At 47.9% G+C, this 21,747-nt stretch overlaps 1 protein-coding gene across 1 annotated transcript in view; it reads right to left on the bottom strand.

The window, feature by feature from the left end:
* Positions 1 to 4,283: 4,283 nt before the first annotated feature.
* Positions 4,284 to 21,747, bottom strand: part of ZCCHC7 (zinc finger CCHC-type containing 7) — a 109,591-nt gene continuing 92,127 nt past the window's right edge. Inside the window, exons 6-8 of the mRNA XM_074166693.1 lie at positions 12,066 to 12,161; positions 6,093 to 6,210; positions 4,284 to 5,626 (exon numbers count right to left, since the gene is read on the bottom strand). Of these exons, the coding sequence (XP_074022794.1) occupies positions 5,184 to 5,626; positions 6,093 to 6,210; positions 12,066 to 12,161 (657 nt within the window). The 3' untranslated portion in view covers positions 4,284 to 5,183. The remainder of the gene's footprint in view (positions 5,627 to 6,092; positions 6,211 to 12,065; positions 12,162 to 21,747) is intronic.

The raw sequence follows: 21,747 nt of genomic DNA, 5'->3' as shown, positions 1-21,747 counted from the left end.
GCACTCCTTCCCTCCTCAACCTTGCTGTGCAGTGGCTGCAACAAATGATAGACCAAATACTCTCTTCTCCCCTCTGCACTCCTGGGACAACTGCCCCCATTATCAAACAAGACTCTGACCTTTGGATCCATCCATCTTGTCTCCTCCACAGAGCCTGGGCTGAGCTACGGTGCTTTATTTATTCACGCAATGTAGGTTTCCTCCTGCTGCTTCACCAGGGCACGTCAACTGTGACCTGGAGACACCGTCCTCTCCTGGGATAAGCATGTTTTTCAGTCCCAGGCATCTCTGGAGTAAAGAGTGACAGTTCTTTAAAGGAGGGGGCAAAAGCAGGTGGGAGGAATGACAGGCTGAAGTACATTTTGGTTTAATAGGATAAAATGGAGCTTCATGAAAGCAACAGTCTGAGAGTCCCCTGGTCCAGAGCAGGATTTAATGCAGAGCTTTCCTTTAACTAGCGCCTAATGTGGTGACAGTTTTTGCTGGTGGAACTCCCACCACCACTTCCTGCCATTTTTCTTATCCTGTCCCCTCATCTCACGCAAAACCATCTTCAACTGTATTATTTTCACACCAAGTTCTGTAAAATTTGTCACCTGCCAGACAGAAGCCTTACTGGCAGCACTGGGAGGGACGGGTTACCAGTGAGCACCCACTGGTGCCGGACACGACCTCTTTGGTTTGCAGTGGCACAAGAAAGAGACCTGGGAGCAGATTCCTGCCACGGGCACACAGAGCAGACCCAGGTTGTGCTTCTCCAGCAGGAGGCAGAGATGGTCCTGACTGGTCCATATGGAGTCTAACAACCTGGGAGAAGGTTCACTGATCAGGTGTGCACCGTGGGACTCCATCTCTGGGGCTGGAATCCTGTCTGCAAATGAGGGTCCTGCCACAGCTCTGATGGTTGGCAAGGGACAAATCCATGCTGTCTCACAGCTCCTTGCTGCTCCCAGGTGCAAGGAGGCTCCAGCATCCCATTGGAGAAGGTTCTGAAGCTGGAGCAGAGCACACCGGCTGTGAGATGTGGGGCACCGAGTTTCAGGCTGGGGAGTAATTGCCGAGGATGGGGCAGTCCCACGCAGCTGCTGGGGTGTCAGAGTCTTGGTTCTCCGGCTCAGGATTCCAGCAGTGCCTGGCCACGGGCGTGATGGACCTCGCTATGCCCAAGAGCAGCTGAGGGCACTGCTGCCTGGGCTGCGGGGAGACCTGTGAAGGAGGGACCTCAGCCGTCTGTGCACCCACCGAGGTCCACCACCTCTTCCATCTCCGGCAGATGTTCCCTGAAGCCCACAGCAGGACTGCGTGCTCTCCTCAGACAACTTGCTGCAGTCCACTTGTTGTCTTTACCATTTTAAGATCTTTTTTCTCAGCTACACTTTTCTTTCTGTTCTTTAAGCGGGTGTTTCATTGTCCTGGTCACCCCTGTATTAAGAACAGCCATTTTCCTTTGCACCTTATTTACCCAGCTGATTTTCTCTAGAAAAACCAGCCTTGTTCATGCCATTCTTTCCTTGCCGGCTGCACTACCTGCACCCACTGATTCTCCTCTATGTTCTCTGGTGGTCCCCCTAGAGCAGATCCACTCTGTCTTCATCTGCAAAGCCTGACACCATTCAGTATTTGAGCCGATGCCTCACCCCGCAGTGACCGGAGTGGACTTGTGGTTCATGCTCCAGTTTGTCTGTTGCTGCAGTATCTTGTCTCTTTGACCACGGTTTCAGATCTGCACCGCGACACCGCTCCCTGCTCAGGTCCTGGCCTTCACCTGCAAGGCTGCCAGAGGGACCTCCTTCATCCACCTCCCACCTCCTTCCAAATGCTGCTGGTTTATCTTTTTCTCTTCCCATAGTTCTAAATACCCCACTTTCTCTGTGCTTTTGCTCATGTTCTTGCAACCACAAGCAACAGACATCTATCAGAGCAACAGCCAGAGAGATGTCTGTAGGACTGGGACTCAGAGGGAAAAAGTGAGATGTTTCCACCACAACGCACCATCTGGTGCTGACAACAGCCACCCCAGTGACAGGCAGAGCCGTGACCTACAGGAGGCTTCTCTGGGTCTCACCCAAGCTCCTGTGTAAGTTACTTTGCCTGAACTTTCCACTGTTGCCTTCCCAAGACAAGGCAGGGGTTTGCTCACCAGTTCAAAACTGGTTTTGAAAGAAGAGTCCAAGGTGGAGCATCGTTGGCTGAAGCCTCTGAGCATCAGAGAAACAAGTGGGGAGTCCCGGCTGGCTGAAATCCTGCCAGGGACCAGGCACCTTGACTTCGGAGGGGGAGCTGGGGAAAACTCGGACTCTCTCCACATCTGGCCCCCTCTGGACACTGCCCACGGACACCGTGAGGGCATCGGCAGCTCCTACGTGCTGGGCTGCGCTGCTGGAGTTCTGGCCTTGCCATCCTGCAGCAGCCCCACCAGCGCGGGTATCGGCAGAACTCTTGTGCTGAGCGATTTCACCACGTGAAATTTTCCCAGTCCCGATGTCACCCTGCGCACTGGCTGGGCTGCTGAGGAACACGTCATCAGATAAAGCCATTGCAGGATGCCTGAGGGAGGGGTACATCACACTGTTTATTGCCTTGCAGGTTCCTTTGAAAATGCAGACGAGAATGGCGGAAAGGGGGCAGTTAGAGACTCAGAGAAGACTTATGTGAGGAACCTCTCCAGAGTGTGCCATCAGAATAATGGTCTGCTGGCCTCCATGTCTAAGAGCGACTCTCTCATTTCTTTTACGGCTTTTACCCCACAGCACCCACAAAACACCTCACAAACTGACCGAGGGCTCAGAGCCATCTCTCGTGAGATGTCGTCACAGTTCACAGTGTTCTCCTTGGCCTCTTGGACACTGCTGCAAACACAGCTGCTCAAGTGTCCGGGCAGTGAAGAAGAAAACTACCTGCTCTTCATGTTCTTCAGTAAAGGAGAGGTGAGGAGGATCTCAACATCCTCCAGAGCATGGACCAGTCCTCACCACACTGCTGTACAGTGGGGAGAATGGTGAGACCACAACTTCACTGAATCATTTTTACTTTGAAAAAAAAGCCTTAAACTTACTGAATACTAGCTTCAAAACAATGGAGAAAACAGTTCTGGGAAGTGATTCCCTAAAATCTGCCTCACTGTGGGGCAGGGGTTTTGCCCAATCTCTGTTTTTGTACTTGTGTGCTTTGTGGTTATCCCTGGAGGTAGAACTGGAACACGACCATCTGAGCGCAGCCGCACTGTCACCCCTTGTGAGACCGTCCATCCCCACGCTGTCCATGAACAGGTTCATTATGTTCCCCCAGACAGAGGTAACTCCTGATGCCGGAGCCATCCATCTTTTGCAGGAAGATGGTCTCCTGAGCTGCTGGTGGCTCTTCAAAGGGTGCAGCTCCTGGAGATTTACTCACCCCATGACAGCCTTGCTGGCCACACGACCAAACCGGTGCTTCGGAGAAGCTGGAGTTGATCCCAGCACTCCATCTAACCCAGCCCTCCTTCCCCATCCACCCGCCCACCTGCTGGTTCAGCTAAAGGCTGCTGGAGACTTCTATTCAATTAGAACCAGGTACTGATAAAACGGGATGTAAAACATGGCACGTGGGAGAAGATGAGTTCCAGTGTCAGGGGCAAGTCTTTTCAGGAGTAGAATTAATTTATTACTTTTTTAATTAGGGCTAAAAGTGATTTACTTTTTCAAAATCACCAAGAACTTTTCAAATAATCAGCAAAGTTCAGCAAAAGTAAATTTCAGTTGCCAATACGGAGACGCTTAATCAAAACCGGGCACTGGGCTCCCGAGCAGTGCGTGGGTGCAGCTCGACCCCACACACCCCTGGGCTGAGGTGACATGGCCACTGAAACACCAGTGTTCTCTCTGGTGACTTTGCCAAACAAAAAGCCAATGAAATTAGGGAGTACCAGCAGGCAATACTACTGGCAGAATGGATTTTTTCCTAGAGTACCCATTTGCCCTCCTCAGAGACCCCTGCATTAGCACAGCTTACAAATACTTTCTAATTTTAAAGCACAACCATGGCCAAAGGCTTGTTTATGAGTAAGAATTAAGGGTAGAGATGCACCTTTATGAAATTGTGACGTTACTTTTGCTAAGCCTTAGACAAAGCAGTGGTAAGGTATAGAGCGGGCCACGAATGAGTGTAGTACAGATAATTTCCTTTTCAAAACCAGAAAATCTCTTGCCAGAGGTGATGTAGTTTCTGCTCAGCAAAAAGAAGCAGACAGTGTTTTTAATTATGCTTGGTAATGCAAGAAAATGTAGAACAAACCTGTGTTTTTTATATCCCCCATGTAAAGTTTTATTTAGGTTGTTCTTTGATGAAGCATTTATTCTTACAAAGCTTTTAACAACACACTTGTTTAATTCCAGTGTACAAAAATAACTGTCCTTAAAAAAATTATTAAATTTTAGCACAGTATGTCTGGAATCAAGTACATTTTTCATACTCTGCTATTTTTCCTCCAGAAACAGATTCCACATCCAGGGGAACACAGATGTATTTAATTCTGCTCCATCCCTCCTGCGGTACCGAGAGTCAGCCGGGGCGGGGAAGGGGCTCGCGCGGAGCTCGCCGGCGCTGGGCGGCTCGATGGACCCACCACCATGTCGGAGCATGAGGCGGGAGACCACCACGGCCCTAAGTGCAAGGCAACGACCTCGCAGTACCTTCCAGAAGGGAATGGAGGAGAAAAAGAGAAAATCTGCCCAGCTGCACTCCAGAGAGGATTAAGTGGCCACAGGGAACGTGCTTTACACCCACGTCCCTGAGCTCTATCCCCAGTTTCCCCCTCCAGCGTCAGCTCTGAAGGCATCGTGCTCCCCAGCAGCAGAGCCTGCTCCTGAAGGCAGAGCAACATCTCATCGGTGAAGAAACAAAACCTACCAAACCCAGCATGGCCCCTTTCCCCCCCAACCCCCAAGCAAAGAAAATAACGTTACAGCCTATTCTGGGACTGCTGAGAAGTGCAGCATTCCCGGCACAAGCCCCGTGTCCCACCAGTGGGCTGTTCCCATAGACACAGTGCTCTGTTCAGGAGCGGAGACGGACGTCGGATTGTGGCTGGTGCCCGGACATGCCGGCATTGGGGACGGACTCGAATTCAGTGTGCTAAAGAGGGACGAAAATAAACAGAAAGCAGAGCCAGAGCCAATAACCAGTGCCACCCATCCCCTTCCTCATCACCAGGATTTCTGTTTGGACTTCTTCCTCCTCTGTTTTATGAGGAATAAATTCTCGTTGACATCAGGACTATCGTCCTTCTGCTTTTTCCACTTCTTCTTCCTTTTAGCACCTTCCAGAGGCCCCTGCGTGGTTTTGCTGCCTGAGAATACCCGGAAAATGGACTTGTGTCGGATTTTGCTGCCCTTCCGTGCCTGCCTTTTACACCCTCTAGGGAAGTCCTCCTCCAAATTGTGGCCGATTTCAAAATCACTTCTGTGTTTCTCTTCTCTGTGTTTCTCTGCCTGGGACATCTTCATCTTTTTGTGACACTTGCCATCTTTGTCATGTTTCCTGTGGTCTTTCCAGGGCTTGCTCTTTTTCTTATGACTGTGCCCCCCATGTTTTTCTTCCTGCCATGGTGTCTCTGCCTGTTCTGGCAGAAGGCCGGCTTCCTGCAGTTCTGTAAAACACAGCAGTTTATCTCAATATCCATGCAGAAAACCTAAAACCTAGAGCCTAACCCATCAGAGCTTTCCCATGTATGTATGAAGTTAGTTAGAAAAAATATATGTCTCTGATATCTCTGATACATTTTTTCATAGTGTTTTTTTTCCTGTCAGCAGACCAGAATCTTAACCACGTTTAATCCTCTTCCTGCTAGTTTATAGCATTTTTAATGTCAGTGGGTTTTCTAGAGTGAAAACACCTGACAATGCCCACCTAGTGGCTTTGACGTAATAAATTCCCATGGTAGACCAGGTGAATAAAGTCACAAACCTTTCACTGCTGTTAGACTGCCTGTTCCAATCCCTATAGCTCATGAAACACGTGAAAGTAATCCCACAATATTTCTAATAGCAGCAAGTGCAGGAGAAAGTATTTCAAAGAACTGAGAGGCAGGAGGGATCTCCCAAAATATACCGTACCTGCGGCCTTCCGTTGCAACCTGTTCGCTCTTTTCTTGATGTCGTGCTCATCATCGTAGTAGTAGATGAATGGAGAAGTAGGGAACATGCTCCCTTGCATCCGCTTCTCTGAGCACTCCTGCAAAACACATTGCAAGTCACTCAGCGTGGCCGAGTTGTGATTTTCCTGGAAGGGAAACGGGTCGGATTCTGCAGGTGCTGCTCCGTACCTGTGGATGATGTGGCCAGCAATTTTTTAAACACTGATCATTTTATTACCATCCAATAACCCTCCTGTGCACAGAGAAAAACACGCATGACATCAGCCAAGCTGCAGTTCTCGCAGCAAAGGAAGGGCCCCCCACTGCACGTCTGCAGCTCCGCCAGCAGCAGCAGAGCAGGAGTGGGTCAGCACCAGGTGAACTGCAAAGGGGGCTGTCGGGTCTGGGAACAGGGCTCTCCTACCCAACCCTGGGCTTTCCCCACATCTCGCTGCCCGCTCCAGTCGCCCAATGCAGCCGCATGCCTGTGTCCTCTCCAGGGACAAATACTTCCTCTGCCAGGGGAGCTCTTTCACCCTGGACCATTTGGGTGGAAGTACGTGCAGAAATGTGGCTGTCTCTGGGGGCTGGGCGGGCTGAGGGAGGAGCGAGCAGCAATGAGGGAGCAGGGGCACCGTCCTCCCAACAGTGTCCATCGGCGCCCCAACGGCGTGTCTGACCCTGCGCTGTGTCCTCACAGGCACAGACCAAAGCAAACCCCGCAGGAGGCTCTGCTGCGGTGGCACATGGGACCTGCAGGGAGGAGGAGGAGAGCCCCCAAGAGTCGGCTGTGGTGAGGAAGGGGCTGGCTCTGGCTTACGGGTATGTCAGCCTGTTTCCCAGACACTTCATTCAAGAATGTGAATTTTTTCACCGCTGTGCACAAAGTTTTAGCAACGACCCACGAGCCAGGCTAACTGGGATGCTTCCTATGATTCTGTCTTTTTTCCAGGGTACCATGTGCCATCAACCGATGCTCTCTTATCCTTGTAAACTGCTTGTTGACTGCTGTACTTTCAGTATCATCTTTCTGCTTCTGGGACACTGCCCAAATCTAGTGAACTCTGGGCCTTGACATCCTCAAGAAATTGTCAGCAGCTTTCGCTCACCCTGGTGTCTCCACCACAAGCTCAGCAGCTTTCCTTCCTGTGTTTGCTCAGTGCCAGCTCTAACATGCTCCTTCCCTGCGTGTCCTCTGCCTCCTACCCTCTCTTTTTTAAAGGCAGAGTACATCAAAGATGCATTTCAGATGTAATTCACGTTTCTCAGCTTGTATTTGGTCTTTGCTTGGCTGAAATGAAATAGAGTCAGGTTATTCCCTGTGCTGTACTCCAAAAGGGTACTGTTGGGGTGTGTGACATCTGTCTCATCTCCACGTGCATGGAGGAGCACGAACCAGCAACGGCGGCTGGAAGCTGGAGCCCACCCAAGCCTGAGGGCTCATCCTTACCACCTGAGAAATCGGGCTGACGGGTACCTCGCAGGGGATGTGCATGGCCATTTGCCGCCTGAGGCCGTTCTTGGCAGCTATTAATCTGAAATATCCATATCCTGGAAGACGGACTGGATTTCTCACCAAATACCTTCAACGACCAGCTATTGCCCCACCAAGAAACCTCCTCCCTCACCTTTCCTGGGTCCTCCATCCACCTCCCTCAGACTTAAGAGGAGCGAAAAGCACAACAGAGAAATGACACTTCAAATACCTGTGTTTCACATGAGTGAAACCTAAGAGTGGCCTTTGGGCAGGGCAGGAAGCTGCCTGCCTATCTGGAATAAACAGAATAGAATATTATCCCTAAACTTTGCCAAAGTTGTTACTGATAACAACAGAGATTGGCTTCACACAGGAGTATGCAAAGACCCATTCATCCTTCTGTGATACCTGTGAAATGCACCGATTGAGACCTCACACCAAATCCAGGGCTTGCTCTGCCGGCACGTGCCTGTTCATGATTTTCTTTGGTTACTGTGCTGGCAGAGAAGCCCGAGTGACTGAAGCGCAGGTGCCACCCGAATTGCCGCTCCTCTCCTTCTCCCTATCTCCCCCGCACTGATAACTCGGCCCAGCAATGTCCAACAAGTGCTGGCCGTACCCTCTCTCCCAGGGAAGCTGCTCTGCGCTGTGCACTGTGAAACGCTCTCGGGGGCCCCCAGTGCCGGGGGGACGTGCAGGGGATGGAACAGAGCCCCCGGCACCCCGCAGGAGGGGTTCTCTGTGCGCTGGCACACAGGGATGTGAATGCCAGGCACGTCCATCGGATCCCTGATGCCAGCTGCAGGAGAACTTGCTGCAGCCCCAATAATGCAGTGGGATCTCCCTCCTTAACTCGCCCTCCCTCTTAATGTTCCTTCAAGGATGCCCCTTAAAATGCGCACATCTTTGCTGTGGAGCACAAGAGACAACGTTTTGGATGTTTGAACTGCTATGAAATGAATGATGATGTGAAGTCTACTAAAGTAAATAAGATTTCCTGTCCTTATTAAATCCTTAGTTTACGTAAAAGCATGACTGTCTTAATACTTTCAGGCTGAAAGAGTTGGGGAGGTTCAGCCTGGAGAAGAGAAGGCTCCGGGGAGACCTTAGAGCTCCTCCCGGTCCCTAAAGGAGCTCCAGGAAAGCTGGGGAGGGACTCTTGATCAGGGAGGGGAGCCATAGGACGAGGGAGAAGGGTTTGACACTGAAAGAGGGGAGATTGAGATGAGATGTGGGGAAGAAGTTCTTTGCTGTGAGGGTGGTGAGAGCCTGGCCCAGGTTGCCCCGAGAAGCTGTGGCTGCCCCATCCCTGGAGGGGTTCAAGGCCAGGTTGGAGGGGGCTTGGAGCAACCTGGTCTGGTGGGAGGTGTCCCTGCCCAGGGCACAGGTGGGACTGGATGATCTTCAAGGTCCCTTCCAACCCAAACTGTTCTATGATTCTATGATAAACAATACAGCAAATTCAGGAAACATAACTGCCAGGTGCTGGGGCCTCTGACAGTTTGTGTTTTAACTATTTCCATTTCTACAAACATCAAGAAGTGATCCGCAATGAGCTCCTTATGGGAACTGCACAGTTAACTCTGGGATTTAGCATATTTTCTGCTCTTGCCTCTGTTTTTGGGAAAGGTCTCACTAGACCTCTGGCAAAGAAAAGGAATTTCAGATGTTCCTAAACTAGATTAAATGGTAATGTGAAAGGAAACGGACTGCAGTGGGAAGCACTGATTATGATGCATCTATACATAACCAACCGCAGCCTCTTCTTCTTGGTCAGTTTGTTATTCCTGTGCTTTCACCACACAAAAAGGCCAAAGAGCAGGGTTCCTGTAGTACAGAAGAGGTAAAAATGTTACGAGATGCTTGTCGTCAGCAGTATTTTTTACCTTCTTAAAAATATTTACATTTAAAAAAACTCTGTCAACAACCTCCCCTTTTCTTCCCCTTCAAACTATGGGCAGATCTTTCAGGCCCTGACGAGCTGCTCACCGCAGTGACCGCTCAGGCCCTGGGTTTTCTCCAGCGGGAGCTGCTCATCGGATGCATTCACTGCCCAGGCACCGGCTGCCAGTCCCATTTTCTCAGCTGTTCTTGGACAGAAGGTTCAGCGATTTGAGGGCAAATACTCAGTTATCATTACAAAATCCGATGTGTGTCCTGGGCATTTTTCTGTGTGGATACAGAAAGATACCTCTCTGGTATTTCTGCCCTTCTGTGTTGTTACTGACTTCTCCAGTCATTGCTCAGGCTGTTTCTGCTCCTTGTAAGCTGTTAAAAGTACTGTCTTATCTTCTTTAACTTTGATAGCCATAAAGTGTTATCCTGGAGGCACTTTTCTCCCTTACTGATTTTATACAGTTTCTACCATTCTCTATCCAAGTAATTACTACCAGCTCCTCCCACATATTTACTAATTATTTTTACAGCAGCCATATTTGTATCCATTTAAGTCTGCCTCCCTTGAACGGCATTTTTTCACAGTTTAATTAAATGCTCCTTATCGGCTGCCAGCAATCGGTCTCACTTCTTTAACCCTGTCACTTCAGTTTTTACTGTACATGCTCCTTTTAGTGTTTGTACCACTGGCAGGGGCTTGATTCTGGTTTTGTTTCGCAGGATCAGTTCCAGGGCTGCTTTCTCAGGTTCTGTCAGCTCGAGTCCCCAAGTACGGGCAGAAGAAGCTGTTTTTCATGGCCGCATAGCTGAGCTCTCACGGTGCCCCATGTGTAGCCGTGTCTGGAGCGGTGTCTGAAGCCAAGGGCCGGGACTTGGGGCCGTGGCAGTGCTGGTGGTGCCGCTGTGCCAGGGTGCTGCTGGTGGTGCCAGGGTGATGCCGGTGGTGTCACAGTGCTGGGGTGATGCTGGGCTGTGGGCAGACGCCCCTCTCTTACCTCTCTTGGGGTGCAGTAGCTGCTTATGGCCCATCCCTCCAGCCCTGTGCAGGCAGCAGCCTGTCCTGGGACTTGGTGCCCCCCTTGACGAGGAAAATCCTCACTTGTCTCCAGGACAGCCTGGCACTAAAAATCTTCCATTCATCTTTCAGCTCTGCCGTGAGAAGGTCCCAGCATACCTGCCCTGCCTGTCCCACCGTCACCCGCAGGGATGATCTATTTTAGACAAAAACAGCAGCAAGCTTTTAACGATACATCTTCAGCAGTTGTAGGAGTCAACACACAGAGTGTGCAGGGGAGGAGGAAGGAAATCGCTGGGAATTTTCTCTCTCTAAGCTGAAGGACAGGGAACTGCTGGAGAGACTCCAGCAGAGGCTACGAGGATGATAAGGGGCTGGAGCATCTCTTTGCTGAGGAAAGGCTGAGGGACCTGGCGACGCTGATCAATATCTAAAGGGCGGGTGGCAAGAGGATGGGGCCAGACTCTTCTCAGTGGTGCCTGGTGACAGGACAAGGGGCAACGGGCACAAACTGGAACATGGGAAATTCCATCTCAACACGAGGAGGAACTTCTTTCCTGTGAGGGTGGCAGAGCCCTGGAACAGGCTGCCCAGAGAGGTGGTGGCGTCTCCTTCTCTGGAGACGTTCAAACCCACCTGGACATGTTCCTGTGGGACCTGTTCTGGATGGACCTGCTCTGGCAGGGGGTTGGACTAGATGGTCTCCAGAGGTCCCTTCCAACCCCTGCCAGTCTGTGATTCTGTGAAACTATAAACTTAACCCATTCAATGCATGAATAACATTCATTTTCTAGAATACGTGTGGCTCCTGGACTTATTCCATAAAAGAAAAGAACTAACATTTGTTTGTTGTTGATACCTGCAGGCAGAGAGCTGCACTTGTGACAGGGGGATTAGAAAGGTGACAAACAACAGCAAGCAGTCCTAAAAGATGCAGCACACCTCCTGTCTTTGCTGAAGCCACATAAGGCTCACGATGCCCTCCTTCACCAGGTCGTGTAACTTACGGAAGGATGATGCCAAACATAATTCAAATGTTAAATGAAACTAAGAAACTACTAATAAGGATCATCAAAAGCAGGCAGAAACAGAAAAATCTTGAAAAAAGAATACAAATTGTTGGGCTGATTGTGGTGAAAAACCTTACACGATATTGAACGGAGCACTAAGGCACTAATACTTCATCCTGTGAGTCACAGGAAAACAAAAAGAAAAGAAGGAAAAAAAAAAAAAAGCTGTGTTCAGCAATTGTCTGTTTTTCAATGAGTGTTCTCTTTCCCAGGCAGTCTCATTTTGATTTAGGGTTCAAAAAACAAATCAATAAACCTGCCAAGGAGAGATAGTAACTTTTCTTTTCCTCCATATCTTTGAATTAGATGTGTGAGATGGCTTTACGCATTGGCCTCCACTGATTGCAGCAGTGCTGCAAAGTCACAAACATTTAATTAGAATGGCCCTTAGAATGGTACAGCGTTAGCTCCTTCCTCCAGCCACAGGCGCTGGCAGAGAGGGATCTGCAGCCGGAGGGCACCCTCAGCCCCGTGGCGGGGGTGGCTGGGACTTACATATCCGAAGTGTCCTTTGCGGGAGCAGTTGTAGCAGTATGCCGACGCGGAGCGCTCCGGGTGAGGACTGCCTGCCTGGATGGGCCCTGGCTTTGTCTGAAAGATGGAAACGGGCAAGAATCAGGTCTGGCAGTATTCCAAATGTGGAATTAAAAATAAATTAAAATTACATAAGTATAATTTTATTATGCTTAAATCAATACATCCCTGCTTGCTGTTGGAATATTAAGTTTGAAAAAGAAGTCAGTGGCTCATGTTACTGTAATTTTGCAGAGCAAGGTTCATCCTGAGCATCACAAATGAGGTGGGAAGAGGCATCCCCAGCATCTCTTCCACCTGGCCGTGTTATTCCAGCTCTGAATACAAGAAAATAGGCTGCTGATTTATCTCTCTCCCCTCCTCCTCCTCTCCCAGCCCCCTCTCGCAGATGCCCCACCATCCCCTGGGACGGAGAGGGTCATCAGATATTGCATCCACCAGCTGGAGGCACATTTGTGTGCTGTTGAGGGCAATATGGCAAAGATGCGACAGGGATGCAGGTCCTTCACCCGCTGTGTCCCACAGCCCTGCCCAGAGCGGGAGAACCGGTGCAGGGACCGGCCCTGCTCCCAGCGGGGCAGACACGGTACCACGGCCGGAGCCGCTCTAGGGGCTTACGTAGGGCAAAGGAGGATTCAGCACCCTCCATAATTCAGGGGAACCGGCAGCTCATTTTCCTGTCCCCAGTTAGCACCACTGATGGAACACGGGAACATACCATCTATTCCTTTACGTTTCACCCTGAAGAAGGGGCTGCCAGGGACCCCCAGCCTGGCAAGAGCCGGCACAAGTACAAACGAGTTGTGCACGAATTCTGTCCAAAAATCACCGGGGTGGAAGAGCAACCTTGCTGCCTTCAGCCTTGCCTGCATCCCCTTCTCTCTGGCCCGAAAGGGGTGGCCTAGGTGTCAGAGAAATTAGTACGACTTGGTAAAGCTCATTACAGGAATTGCTTTTTTCTTTAAATCTGTAGCACCAGGCTCCACTGCGAGAGCCTCTGTGTTCTCCTGCACAGCCTCCAAAGAGTGACAGCGCTGCTTGTAAAATGGGCAGAAACAACAGAAATCTTCCAATGCCCTTTTTTTATGAATCTGATCACACTTGCAGGGTCACCTTATTTTGAACCTCTTCAGCCTTGGGTTTAAACGTGTGTTTTGGATTCATGTTCCTCAGCTCATATTCACTCACCAGAAGGGGGCTAAGGGAGGACTCAGAAGAGTGACACATCCAACAGTGATTTGTGACAAAAGGCGGGAAAACAGGGAAAGGAGAAGAAACACCACCTATGAAGTAATTTGTATATTTCTCATCCCTGTCTTACAGTGAGAGCTCTCCAGCTAACAGCAGTGTGGAAGCGACTTACTAAGCCGGCTTAGTTTTTCAGGTGTTCTTTTATCATAAATACATAGACCAGACAAGGGAAAAAAAAACCCAAATGCAAACATTTGTGTAATGCCCTTGACGTAAAATTCGTCAGTTTAATTTACTGCATCAATCACCTGTATTCTAGTTAGTTTTCAGCACGAGGAGCGGCCCCAGAAATCACCTCCACTTTGGTCAGGGCAATAATCCCTAAGACTGGTACCTTTCTCTGCCTTCCCACCACGTAGAATTTTACTCATATTAAATCTATTTTCCAAGCTGGTGCCCACTGAAGCCCACACTGGAGGAGGAACCCCAGAGGTTCCTCCAGTTGGTCCCTGTCTGCTGGAGAGCTCTGTGACCCCAACACCTGCACAGGACAGATGGCCTCAAACACAAACCCAACGCCACCAGCTCCACCTCAAAGTGAGCCATAACGTCCCTCTGAAAATGACATGATTACACTATCTGGTCTTTGCAAGGTGCAGTGTAACTACAACATGCCCTTACAAAAAACACGTATTATTCCAGAGGCACGGTCCTTGCATGACGTCTGCTGGGACACCCGCTGAAGACCCTGACACCTTCATCTGCTGAATGGTCGTCCTCTGACATAAATAATGATGATCTTGGTCATCGTTTGTGTTCTTACAGTGAAACTCCAGTAAAATTTGCACTGAGTTCAGAACGCTATTACTTTTTACCAAAAAAAGAGAAGTAAGCTCTTGTGCTGTTTTAAGTTGGGATTCTGAAAATAAATGCCAGCTGTGTGGATATTGACAAGAAATGGAGCACGCTCAGCACCGTCCCCAACACTGTCCCACCCCTGCCCCTGTCCCTGTCCCCCCACCGAGTGGCCTGGCCTCACTGGGGACAACCGCCCCAAACCTGAATATCAACAGACACCCGGGGCTTTCCCCGGCGCAGGAGTCCCTCGGGCTCTCCCCTTCTTCAGGAACGCTCACCCCGAGACCCCAGCTGCCCCCGAACCCTCCCCAGCTGCCTCCCCCCCTCAGATCGCCTTTTGTTTAGCCAATAGAAAAGGTCACATTTAAGGAAAGAAATTAAACCGAATACTTGCAGGTCAGATTACAACTCTACATAACTTTACTCCTTCCCAAAGCCAAACAAAAAGGAAACCCCCGTGTTATAAACCCTCTATTTTCTTATTATTTAAGGCTTAAAAAAGCACCTAAAGACTCCAGCCATATGGGTACAAAATAAACTATTCATGAACGTAGCTTCTTTATGTTATAGTTTTTTTGTTACAAACATTTAAATAATCTATATTTGTAGGGTGATATCTTGGAGATTACTTCACTATCAATATATAGAAGTAATAACCTGGTAGATAGCATTACCTATGAAAGGTCCATCCCATCTGCTATTCTTGCTGAAAGCTTTTCATGCACCAGTAAACTCAGTAAATATCAGAAGATAAAGCATAAGCCTACCACGCCATGGATTTACTCCTAATGTCTCCTCAAAGTGCAGCCTGATGCAACGATTACAAATGATTTTTCTTCTAATGTCATTTTACATAACCCTTTTTTCTGCATGAGTAGTTAGTGTGGAATGAATGAATGAATGCCATTAAAACAGTTAATCATTATCTGGGACACTGGCCTTCCTCCCTTCTCAACTAGGAATCTCCATGACAAAGGCCAAGAGATCAAAATGCCAGGGCTGCCTCGCTGGCCTATTTCTGACAGTAATTTTTTATGCAAATGGCCCTGCTGGGCAGCTCCCTCTGTGACCTTGAGCTCCCCTTATCTGCACCGACTTTGATCCAATGAGGGCTGGCTTTTGTGCAGCTCATTACTACTTAGGATCTGCAATCTGGCTAAATCTCACTAATTAAGGAAAATCTTCTGACCTCCGTTTCTGTGTATTTCTCCGCTCCTCCGTGTTACGCGACGCAGGGACCTCGGTGGTGCCAGACCCTCTGGTGCCACTCGACCTGCCCACGTTGGCCAACGTGTCTCGCAGCTCGCCCTGGCACCGACGTCTGCCCTGCACACGCCATGGCACGCGCGGGGGTTCCACTGGTGTGATGGCACACCCCCCCTCACCCACAGCCCGACCCGGGCACAGCCATCTCTCCCGACTCACAAAGACGCAACGGACCCGAACTGATGAAGTATCTGTCAGAAGAAAAGCTTCCCACCCTACCTCATGCACCACTGAAACTACCCAAACTAAATAAAACTCAGAAAAGTTCCTCATGCCGTCCAGAGTCTCGTGATCAGATGAAACTAAGGTGAACGTGGTGGAGATGCCGTCCATCGGCCCACCAGCCTCCACCGGCCACCGTGCAGCCTCTGCCTAAGGCTCACAACAAGTTCTGGATTTTGGATACCTCCAACACCAGTTTGGGCAACCCCATTTTGGCCTGTGAGGGAACGATTTTGTCAGCCCTTCGCTGAGCACATCCCAGGCCTGGCTTGCGATGGCTGCAGACACCACCTCCAGATCACCCAGCACTGCTCTCGCGTGCCGAGAAGAGACAGTTACTTCTTTTCATCCCTTAGATCAATTGCTGTGCTCGTATTAATCTATGTCATAACTTTTAGGGTTATTTCTTGTTGCACTCTAACGATAAGCAGTTAAAGGGTGGATTATGGAAAGAAGCGCAGGGGAGGACACCGACACAAGCCCAAGGGCAGACGCGGGGCCCTCCTTCCAACAAGGTGCCCACCACAACCAGTGCTCGAGTTCCGCAGGACGCGTGGTCCGGTGCTGCGCAACTCACCGAGACAAACCAGACAGAAGGCTGGGAGTAAAACTCATTAGCAGCGACATTTCACCAATTTCTTGAGCTACTGAAAGATGATCATCAAGTGAATCATTAGACGCTGCAGGTTGTAGACTGGAGCCGGACAGGGAAAGGGTCAAACAGCTCTATCACTGAAAAATATACATTTATTTTCCCTTTACAAATTACCATAATCTACTTGTATAGCAGCTGAAACAATGGCAGGTTAGCATCACTCCCTTATATTCAAAATTGCCAATATAAGATATCATGTAATATTGTAATTATATTGAGGGTTTTTGTTGTTGTTATTTTCTTTAACCATGTCATGCACCCAGTAGACTTGCATTCCATTGGGTAATTCCTTAATTAGGCAGATTTTTGAAACAAGAATTATGTACACAACAGACCGGAACGTCTCCTTTGGAGTCTTCCTAGTCTATCAGGTGATTGCATCATTAAGCCACACATGCTACGTAGTAAAAATCCTTATGAAAATTCATGACAGAAACATACTGAGCTTGATGCATGCTAATAAGTGAGAAACATATAAATCCAGTATTTTAACTTTTAAACCCTCCAAACAATTATAAATAGAATAATTTCTCTACCAAATTTTATTTCTTCATTTTTTTCAGCCATCTCAAAAAGCTTGCTCTTCCAACAGTATCTGTGGAGGTCGCATCTTGAGTATCTTTTCACAAATCGCACCTTGTAATTGAGTTTACTAAATGTGCTTATAACATTCCTTCCACCCCTTTGGGTATCAACAAAACACAGAGAAATAACCAAGAAAACGGGGATCTAACTAAACTTTTAGTTGTGGTTTTTTTTTTTTTTTAAAGTGCATGATACACCGTAAATCACAAATCAATGGACAAAATTTTATTTTTTGACTGCGCAGTCTGAAAAACCAAAGCCTTTCCCAGAATAAGGAATATAACTTGCTTGGTCTGCAGTACAAGCACTGTGAAGTGGTCGTTTTCTACAGAAATAAGACATTCATATAATGCATTTTAAATAGATGCAAATAGCATCTACAATCGACTGTGAAAACGCTAAAGGAAGAGACAAAAAGTACAATATTATATATTTAAAAGAAATGAATGTAATCTTTCAATACTCTTACAAGCAGAGAAAAAATACTAAAATATTAATTCAAAAAGTCTTTTCTGAAAAATGGACAAAAAAAAATCTCAAGTTCATAGAGAAAATGAATATATGCAAGATAGTAAGGATAACAACAATACAATCCCTGAATGCCTCAAAATCTTCATGGTTTAAAAGGCATCCCAATTTTCTCCAAAGGTGGTGGCATCTATCCAGTCGTCCATGGCTAATTTTACACGGAATGCAAAACGTTATTTAAATAGGACGGTGCATTAAACTTCAACTATTTCTGATGTAGCTCTCAAACTACAAACCTATCTTTCTTCTATTTTAATTTTAAAGTAAGTTAGCAAACACTTCCTTCTTAATCCCCAGAGACTATCTATAGAGTGACACAAACGCACAAATTTATGACAGAAACATAAATGCTCCTCCGAAGTAATGTGCAACATTAAGTGAAATCGTTTCCTGGAAAGATATTATAGGTATCTATATTTTATTTGCCATCTTAAACATATCTGGGTCTTTATGACCTTATTTTTAAAATGTATTTCCTTTTTACATTTCCTGGTGCAAATGGACTGCATAAATAAGCAATGTGCTATGAGGCTTCAGACTAGCCGATAAACCCTTTCAATTTTCATGCCAGCTTCTTCTTTTGTAATTCAAATCTGGCTGAAAACTGGCAGCTCTGAAAACTGAAACAAGCACTGCCACAAATACCTTGTAATGCTATCGACCTTGTCTGCCCATGCAGTGAGAAAGGGGGATGCATATGTGTCTGCAGTCATCCAGATAACACAACTCATTTTTTTGGGGGGATAACAGAAGCCAGCCCCGGACTGTGCACCAAAAGCAGTCATTACCAAGCAAGCTGGAGAATAAGTCTCTTCAAAATACACAGCGCATTTAAAAACCATATACAGGGCTCAGCCACTGCTTTCATTACCAATTTTAATTTAGCTCCTTCAGTTTGCCAGCCAGATAAACTCTTTAGTGCTGTTTTTTAATCTATTTGCCACATTTTATGTTTAAGATTATAGTAATATGGGACAGGAGAAGGAATCACTTTTAGAGGAAATAAAGAAATAGATCCGCTTATCAGCGCCCATCAGAAAGTTCATTAATCAGCCAGGCTTTGTGCCCCCTAAATTGAAAGGTTAAATAATCCTCTCAGGAATATTTCTCGGCACCACCGCCAATTGTCCGGAGAGAAGCTGCCATTCACAGCGCTCTGGATCGGTGACAGGGTATTTTACCACCGCTTGGACCCCAAACAATGATGGACAAATGGCCTGGCTGACAAAGAAACCTTTTAGTACAAGGATGGAGAAAGGACCACAAGCTTTGAAGTGGGGTGGGGGAGGTGGGCGCGGGAATGGGCAGGGGGGAGGAGGAGGAGGAGGAGACTCGTGCAGGGGGACACGTATATTGTATGTGCGTGTTTATCGGGGACGCAGTGCCTGCGCCCCGCGAGCGTGTGCGTACGGACACATACACCCACACATCGGCCCGAGAACACACGTCGCAGGGCGGTAAAACCGGGGGATGAACACAAGCAAAGCACGGTTATGTTTATTAGCCAATACACTGGGGAGCCCGACAAACCCCAAGGTTTTAATTTTTACTGTCATTCTAGATGATTACAGCTTCCTCCCTCTCTCTTTAACCTTTATGTCGTCTACTAATCACCTTTCACCATCAGATGCAGAAGGAGGAAGTACCACGTTTCAAATAACTTTCTTAGAGGAGCATTCTTAATGGATATTTACTTTGAGATGATTTCTGATCACAGCCAAAATTGAAGTAAACAGACAAAATACAGTGCTGCTGGAGGACAGGAGATGCCGAAGGAGGGGTGCATCAGTTTGCTAGAAGTGAGTTTTTGCTGGGGTACATTCTAAATGAACAATAATTCAAGATATTTCTTTAAACTTCCAGCAGCTAGGCTGCAATCCTTTACTGATGGACAATTTAACAGAAACATTTTCCTTACATTACCTACACATTAACCGCAAATGTTAATGTTCATCAATTTCCTCAGAATTTTTTCATGTATTCTCCACTGCAGAGCATGATATATATTCAGTAATACCATAATTATTTCTACCTAGCTTTATAACTAGTGATATTCATTCAGAATATGCCCTTGAAGAAACGCCTGACAGCCCATTATATGATTATATATATATATATACATATGCAACCATTAACGAACAAAAGCTTTTCCATGTCCTTCTTGCACGTCTATTTCTTTAAATAAGTCTCAATTCCATGAAGTTTTTACTTTCATATGACTCAGGACTTTCTGAATAGTCTAGAGCATCTAGAAGTGGATCCAAAAATTTCCAATTCTCTTCCCTCACATCCCATCAATACGCCCTTGAGCATCTCCAAACCAAGTTTTGAGTGTCTCACTGCCATTATTTTCCCTCCGTTTCCCTCCTCAGACCATCATCAGAAAAGCAGAATTAATTTAACCAGGGTCTCATCTGCCATCAAAATAAATCAGACAGGAAGTGGATACACGTGCAAATCCAATGCCATTAATTTTAAAGCAGCAGATATTTCAGGGTTATTACAGCCCACAGAAACCCCTCGGTGCTGTGGACGCTCGGGCACAGGCGCTCACCACGACGTTTGTTACATGCCAAAGGAAGTTACACCTTACAAACAGAATTAACTGCATAGTAAAGAAATAACGTGAAATTGCTTTCTGTTAGCTACGAGACGAGTAGTTACTACAGGCAGAGAAACTGTAAGTTTGAGGGGAGAAAAAAAAAAAAAACAAAGAAGAAAAAAAAAAGACAATCAGCTTTTGGACTCGACGCTGCCTCTGAGCAGCCTTCAACCCAGGCAGTGACCGTCCATTTAGTGCACATCTGTCACCCGCTCCGCTCTAGAAATAGCACCTCTTCCTGCAAGCACTGTCCCCTCCTGTCCCCGGAGCCAAAGCCCTGCCGAGCATCGCCCCGGCACCCCCTGCGCCACCAAGGGACCAGTCTCGGGCACCCTCGGAGCAGGCACGGACCGGGCGAGAGTACAACACCCGACGGGACCCCAGGGCCTCTGAGGGACCAGCCGCGGGCACCCTCGGACCGGGCGAGAGTTCAGCACCCAACAGCACTGCCTGCGCCACGGGGGGGACAGCCACAGGCACCCTTGGAGCAGGCACGGTTCGGGTGAGGGTACAACACCCAGCGGAACCACCGCAGAAGGTTGTCACCTCCTGAGGGTGGTGCCAGCCTGGGCAGCGCAGTCAGGGCCTGTGATGGTGCTGCTGAGCGCGGTAGAAGAGCGGCTGTGCCCGTCTCAGCCGTACCCACGGCCATGTGTGTCCAACGCTAATTTAATCCAGAATTAACATTCATAACCAAGTTAAGACTGAAGGCCTGACTTCCCCCCTGACGCATAAATTCCAAGGGATGGCTTCTTCCCCAGCCATAGGTGGGTACTACCGCATATATACATACCTCATGTCAACCTCCCGCTGCTCGGAGACTCCCCCAGCGCCGGGGTAAAGCTGTACCCCCGTACGGCAGGAGGCTCCACGCCACCCACCGCTTCACACGGGGCTTTGCTTCCCTCTAGTTCCCTTTATGCCTGGTTTTTCAAAATTTGAAATCAGTCAGGCTAATACTGCCAGCAGGACAGTAACTTTTCTATGCACATGACAGGAGCTAACAACATGTGTTACTATCGACATGATATCGACATGATATTGACCTCTCAGAATTAAACCAGTGAGTACTTTTAGGGAATCCTAATCGCAGATCATTAACGTGATGGAGCACAACTCGAGGACGTTACCGTCCAACCTGCCCCGGCGCAGGGGTCGCTGGTGGGAGCGAGGGGCGCTGGCAGAGAGGCAGGGCGCTGCCGCGGTAAATACCTGTACCTTGTACACCCAAAGCACCGGGACCATAGAACACAACAGCTTCAGGACCACAAAAGCACACCATTCAGGGAGTGGACACAAGCAAACGCTGCTCCTCGTTAGGATGTTCGTGCCAACGGCTTGTGGAGATTTATGCTCTACTGGCACTTCACTTTTTTTCCACTTTGCAATACAAAAATGCACCAAAATATCTTTTACGTCACCCGCACCAGTGTAATTTATATATGTTTTGACACGTCTGCTAAATCACAGGTAATTTTTTGTTTCTTATGGAATTTTGAAACCGACTCTAAGTTCTAACAAAACGAAGAAAGAACATCTGCACATCAAGTTCAGGGGAATAATTTTCAGCAATATACTGTAAAAAATTATTCGGAAGAATAATTTTCAGGAATAATCTTCAGGAAGTTTCAGGGAACTTTAATACAACTGTTCATATACAGAATTTACTGCAGAAAAAGGGCACAGAAATATTTAATTTTTTCTTTCTCAAATAAAACCCTGCTTTTAAAATGCAT

The sequence above is a fragment of the Numenius arquata genome, chromosome Z (genome assembly GCF_964106895.1).
Source record: "Numenius arquata chromosome Z, bNumArq3.hap1.1, whole genome shotgun sequence".
NCBI lineage: Eukaryota > Metazoa > Chordata > Aves > Charadriiformes > Scolopacidae > Numenius > Numenius arquata.
Note: the sequence above shows the minus strand (reverse complement) of the source record. Positions and strands in the feature narration are given on the sequence as shown.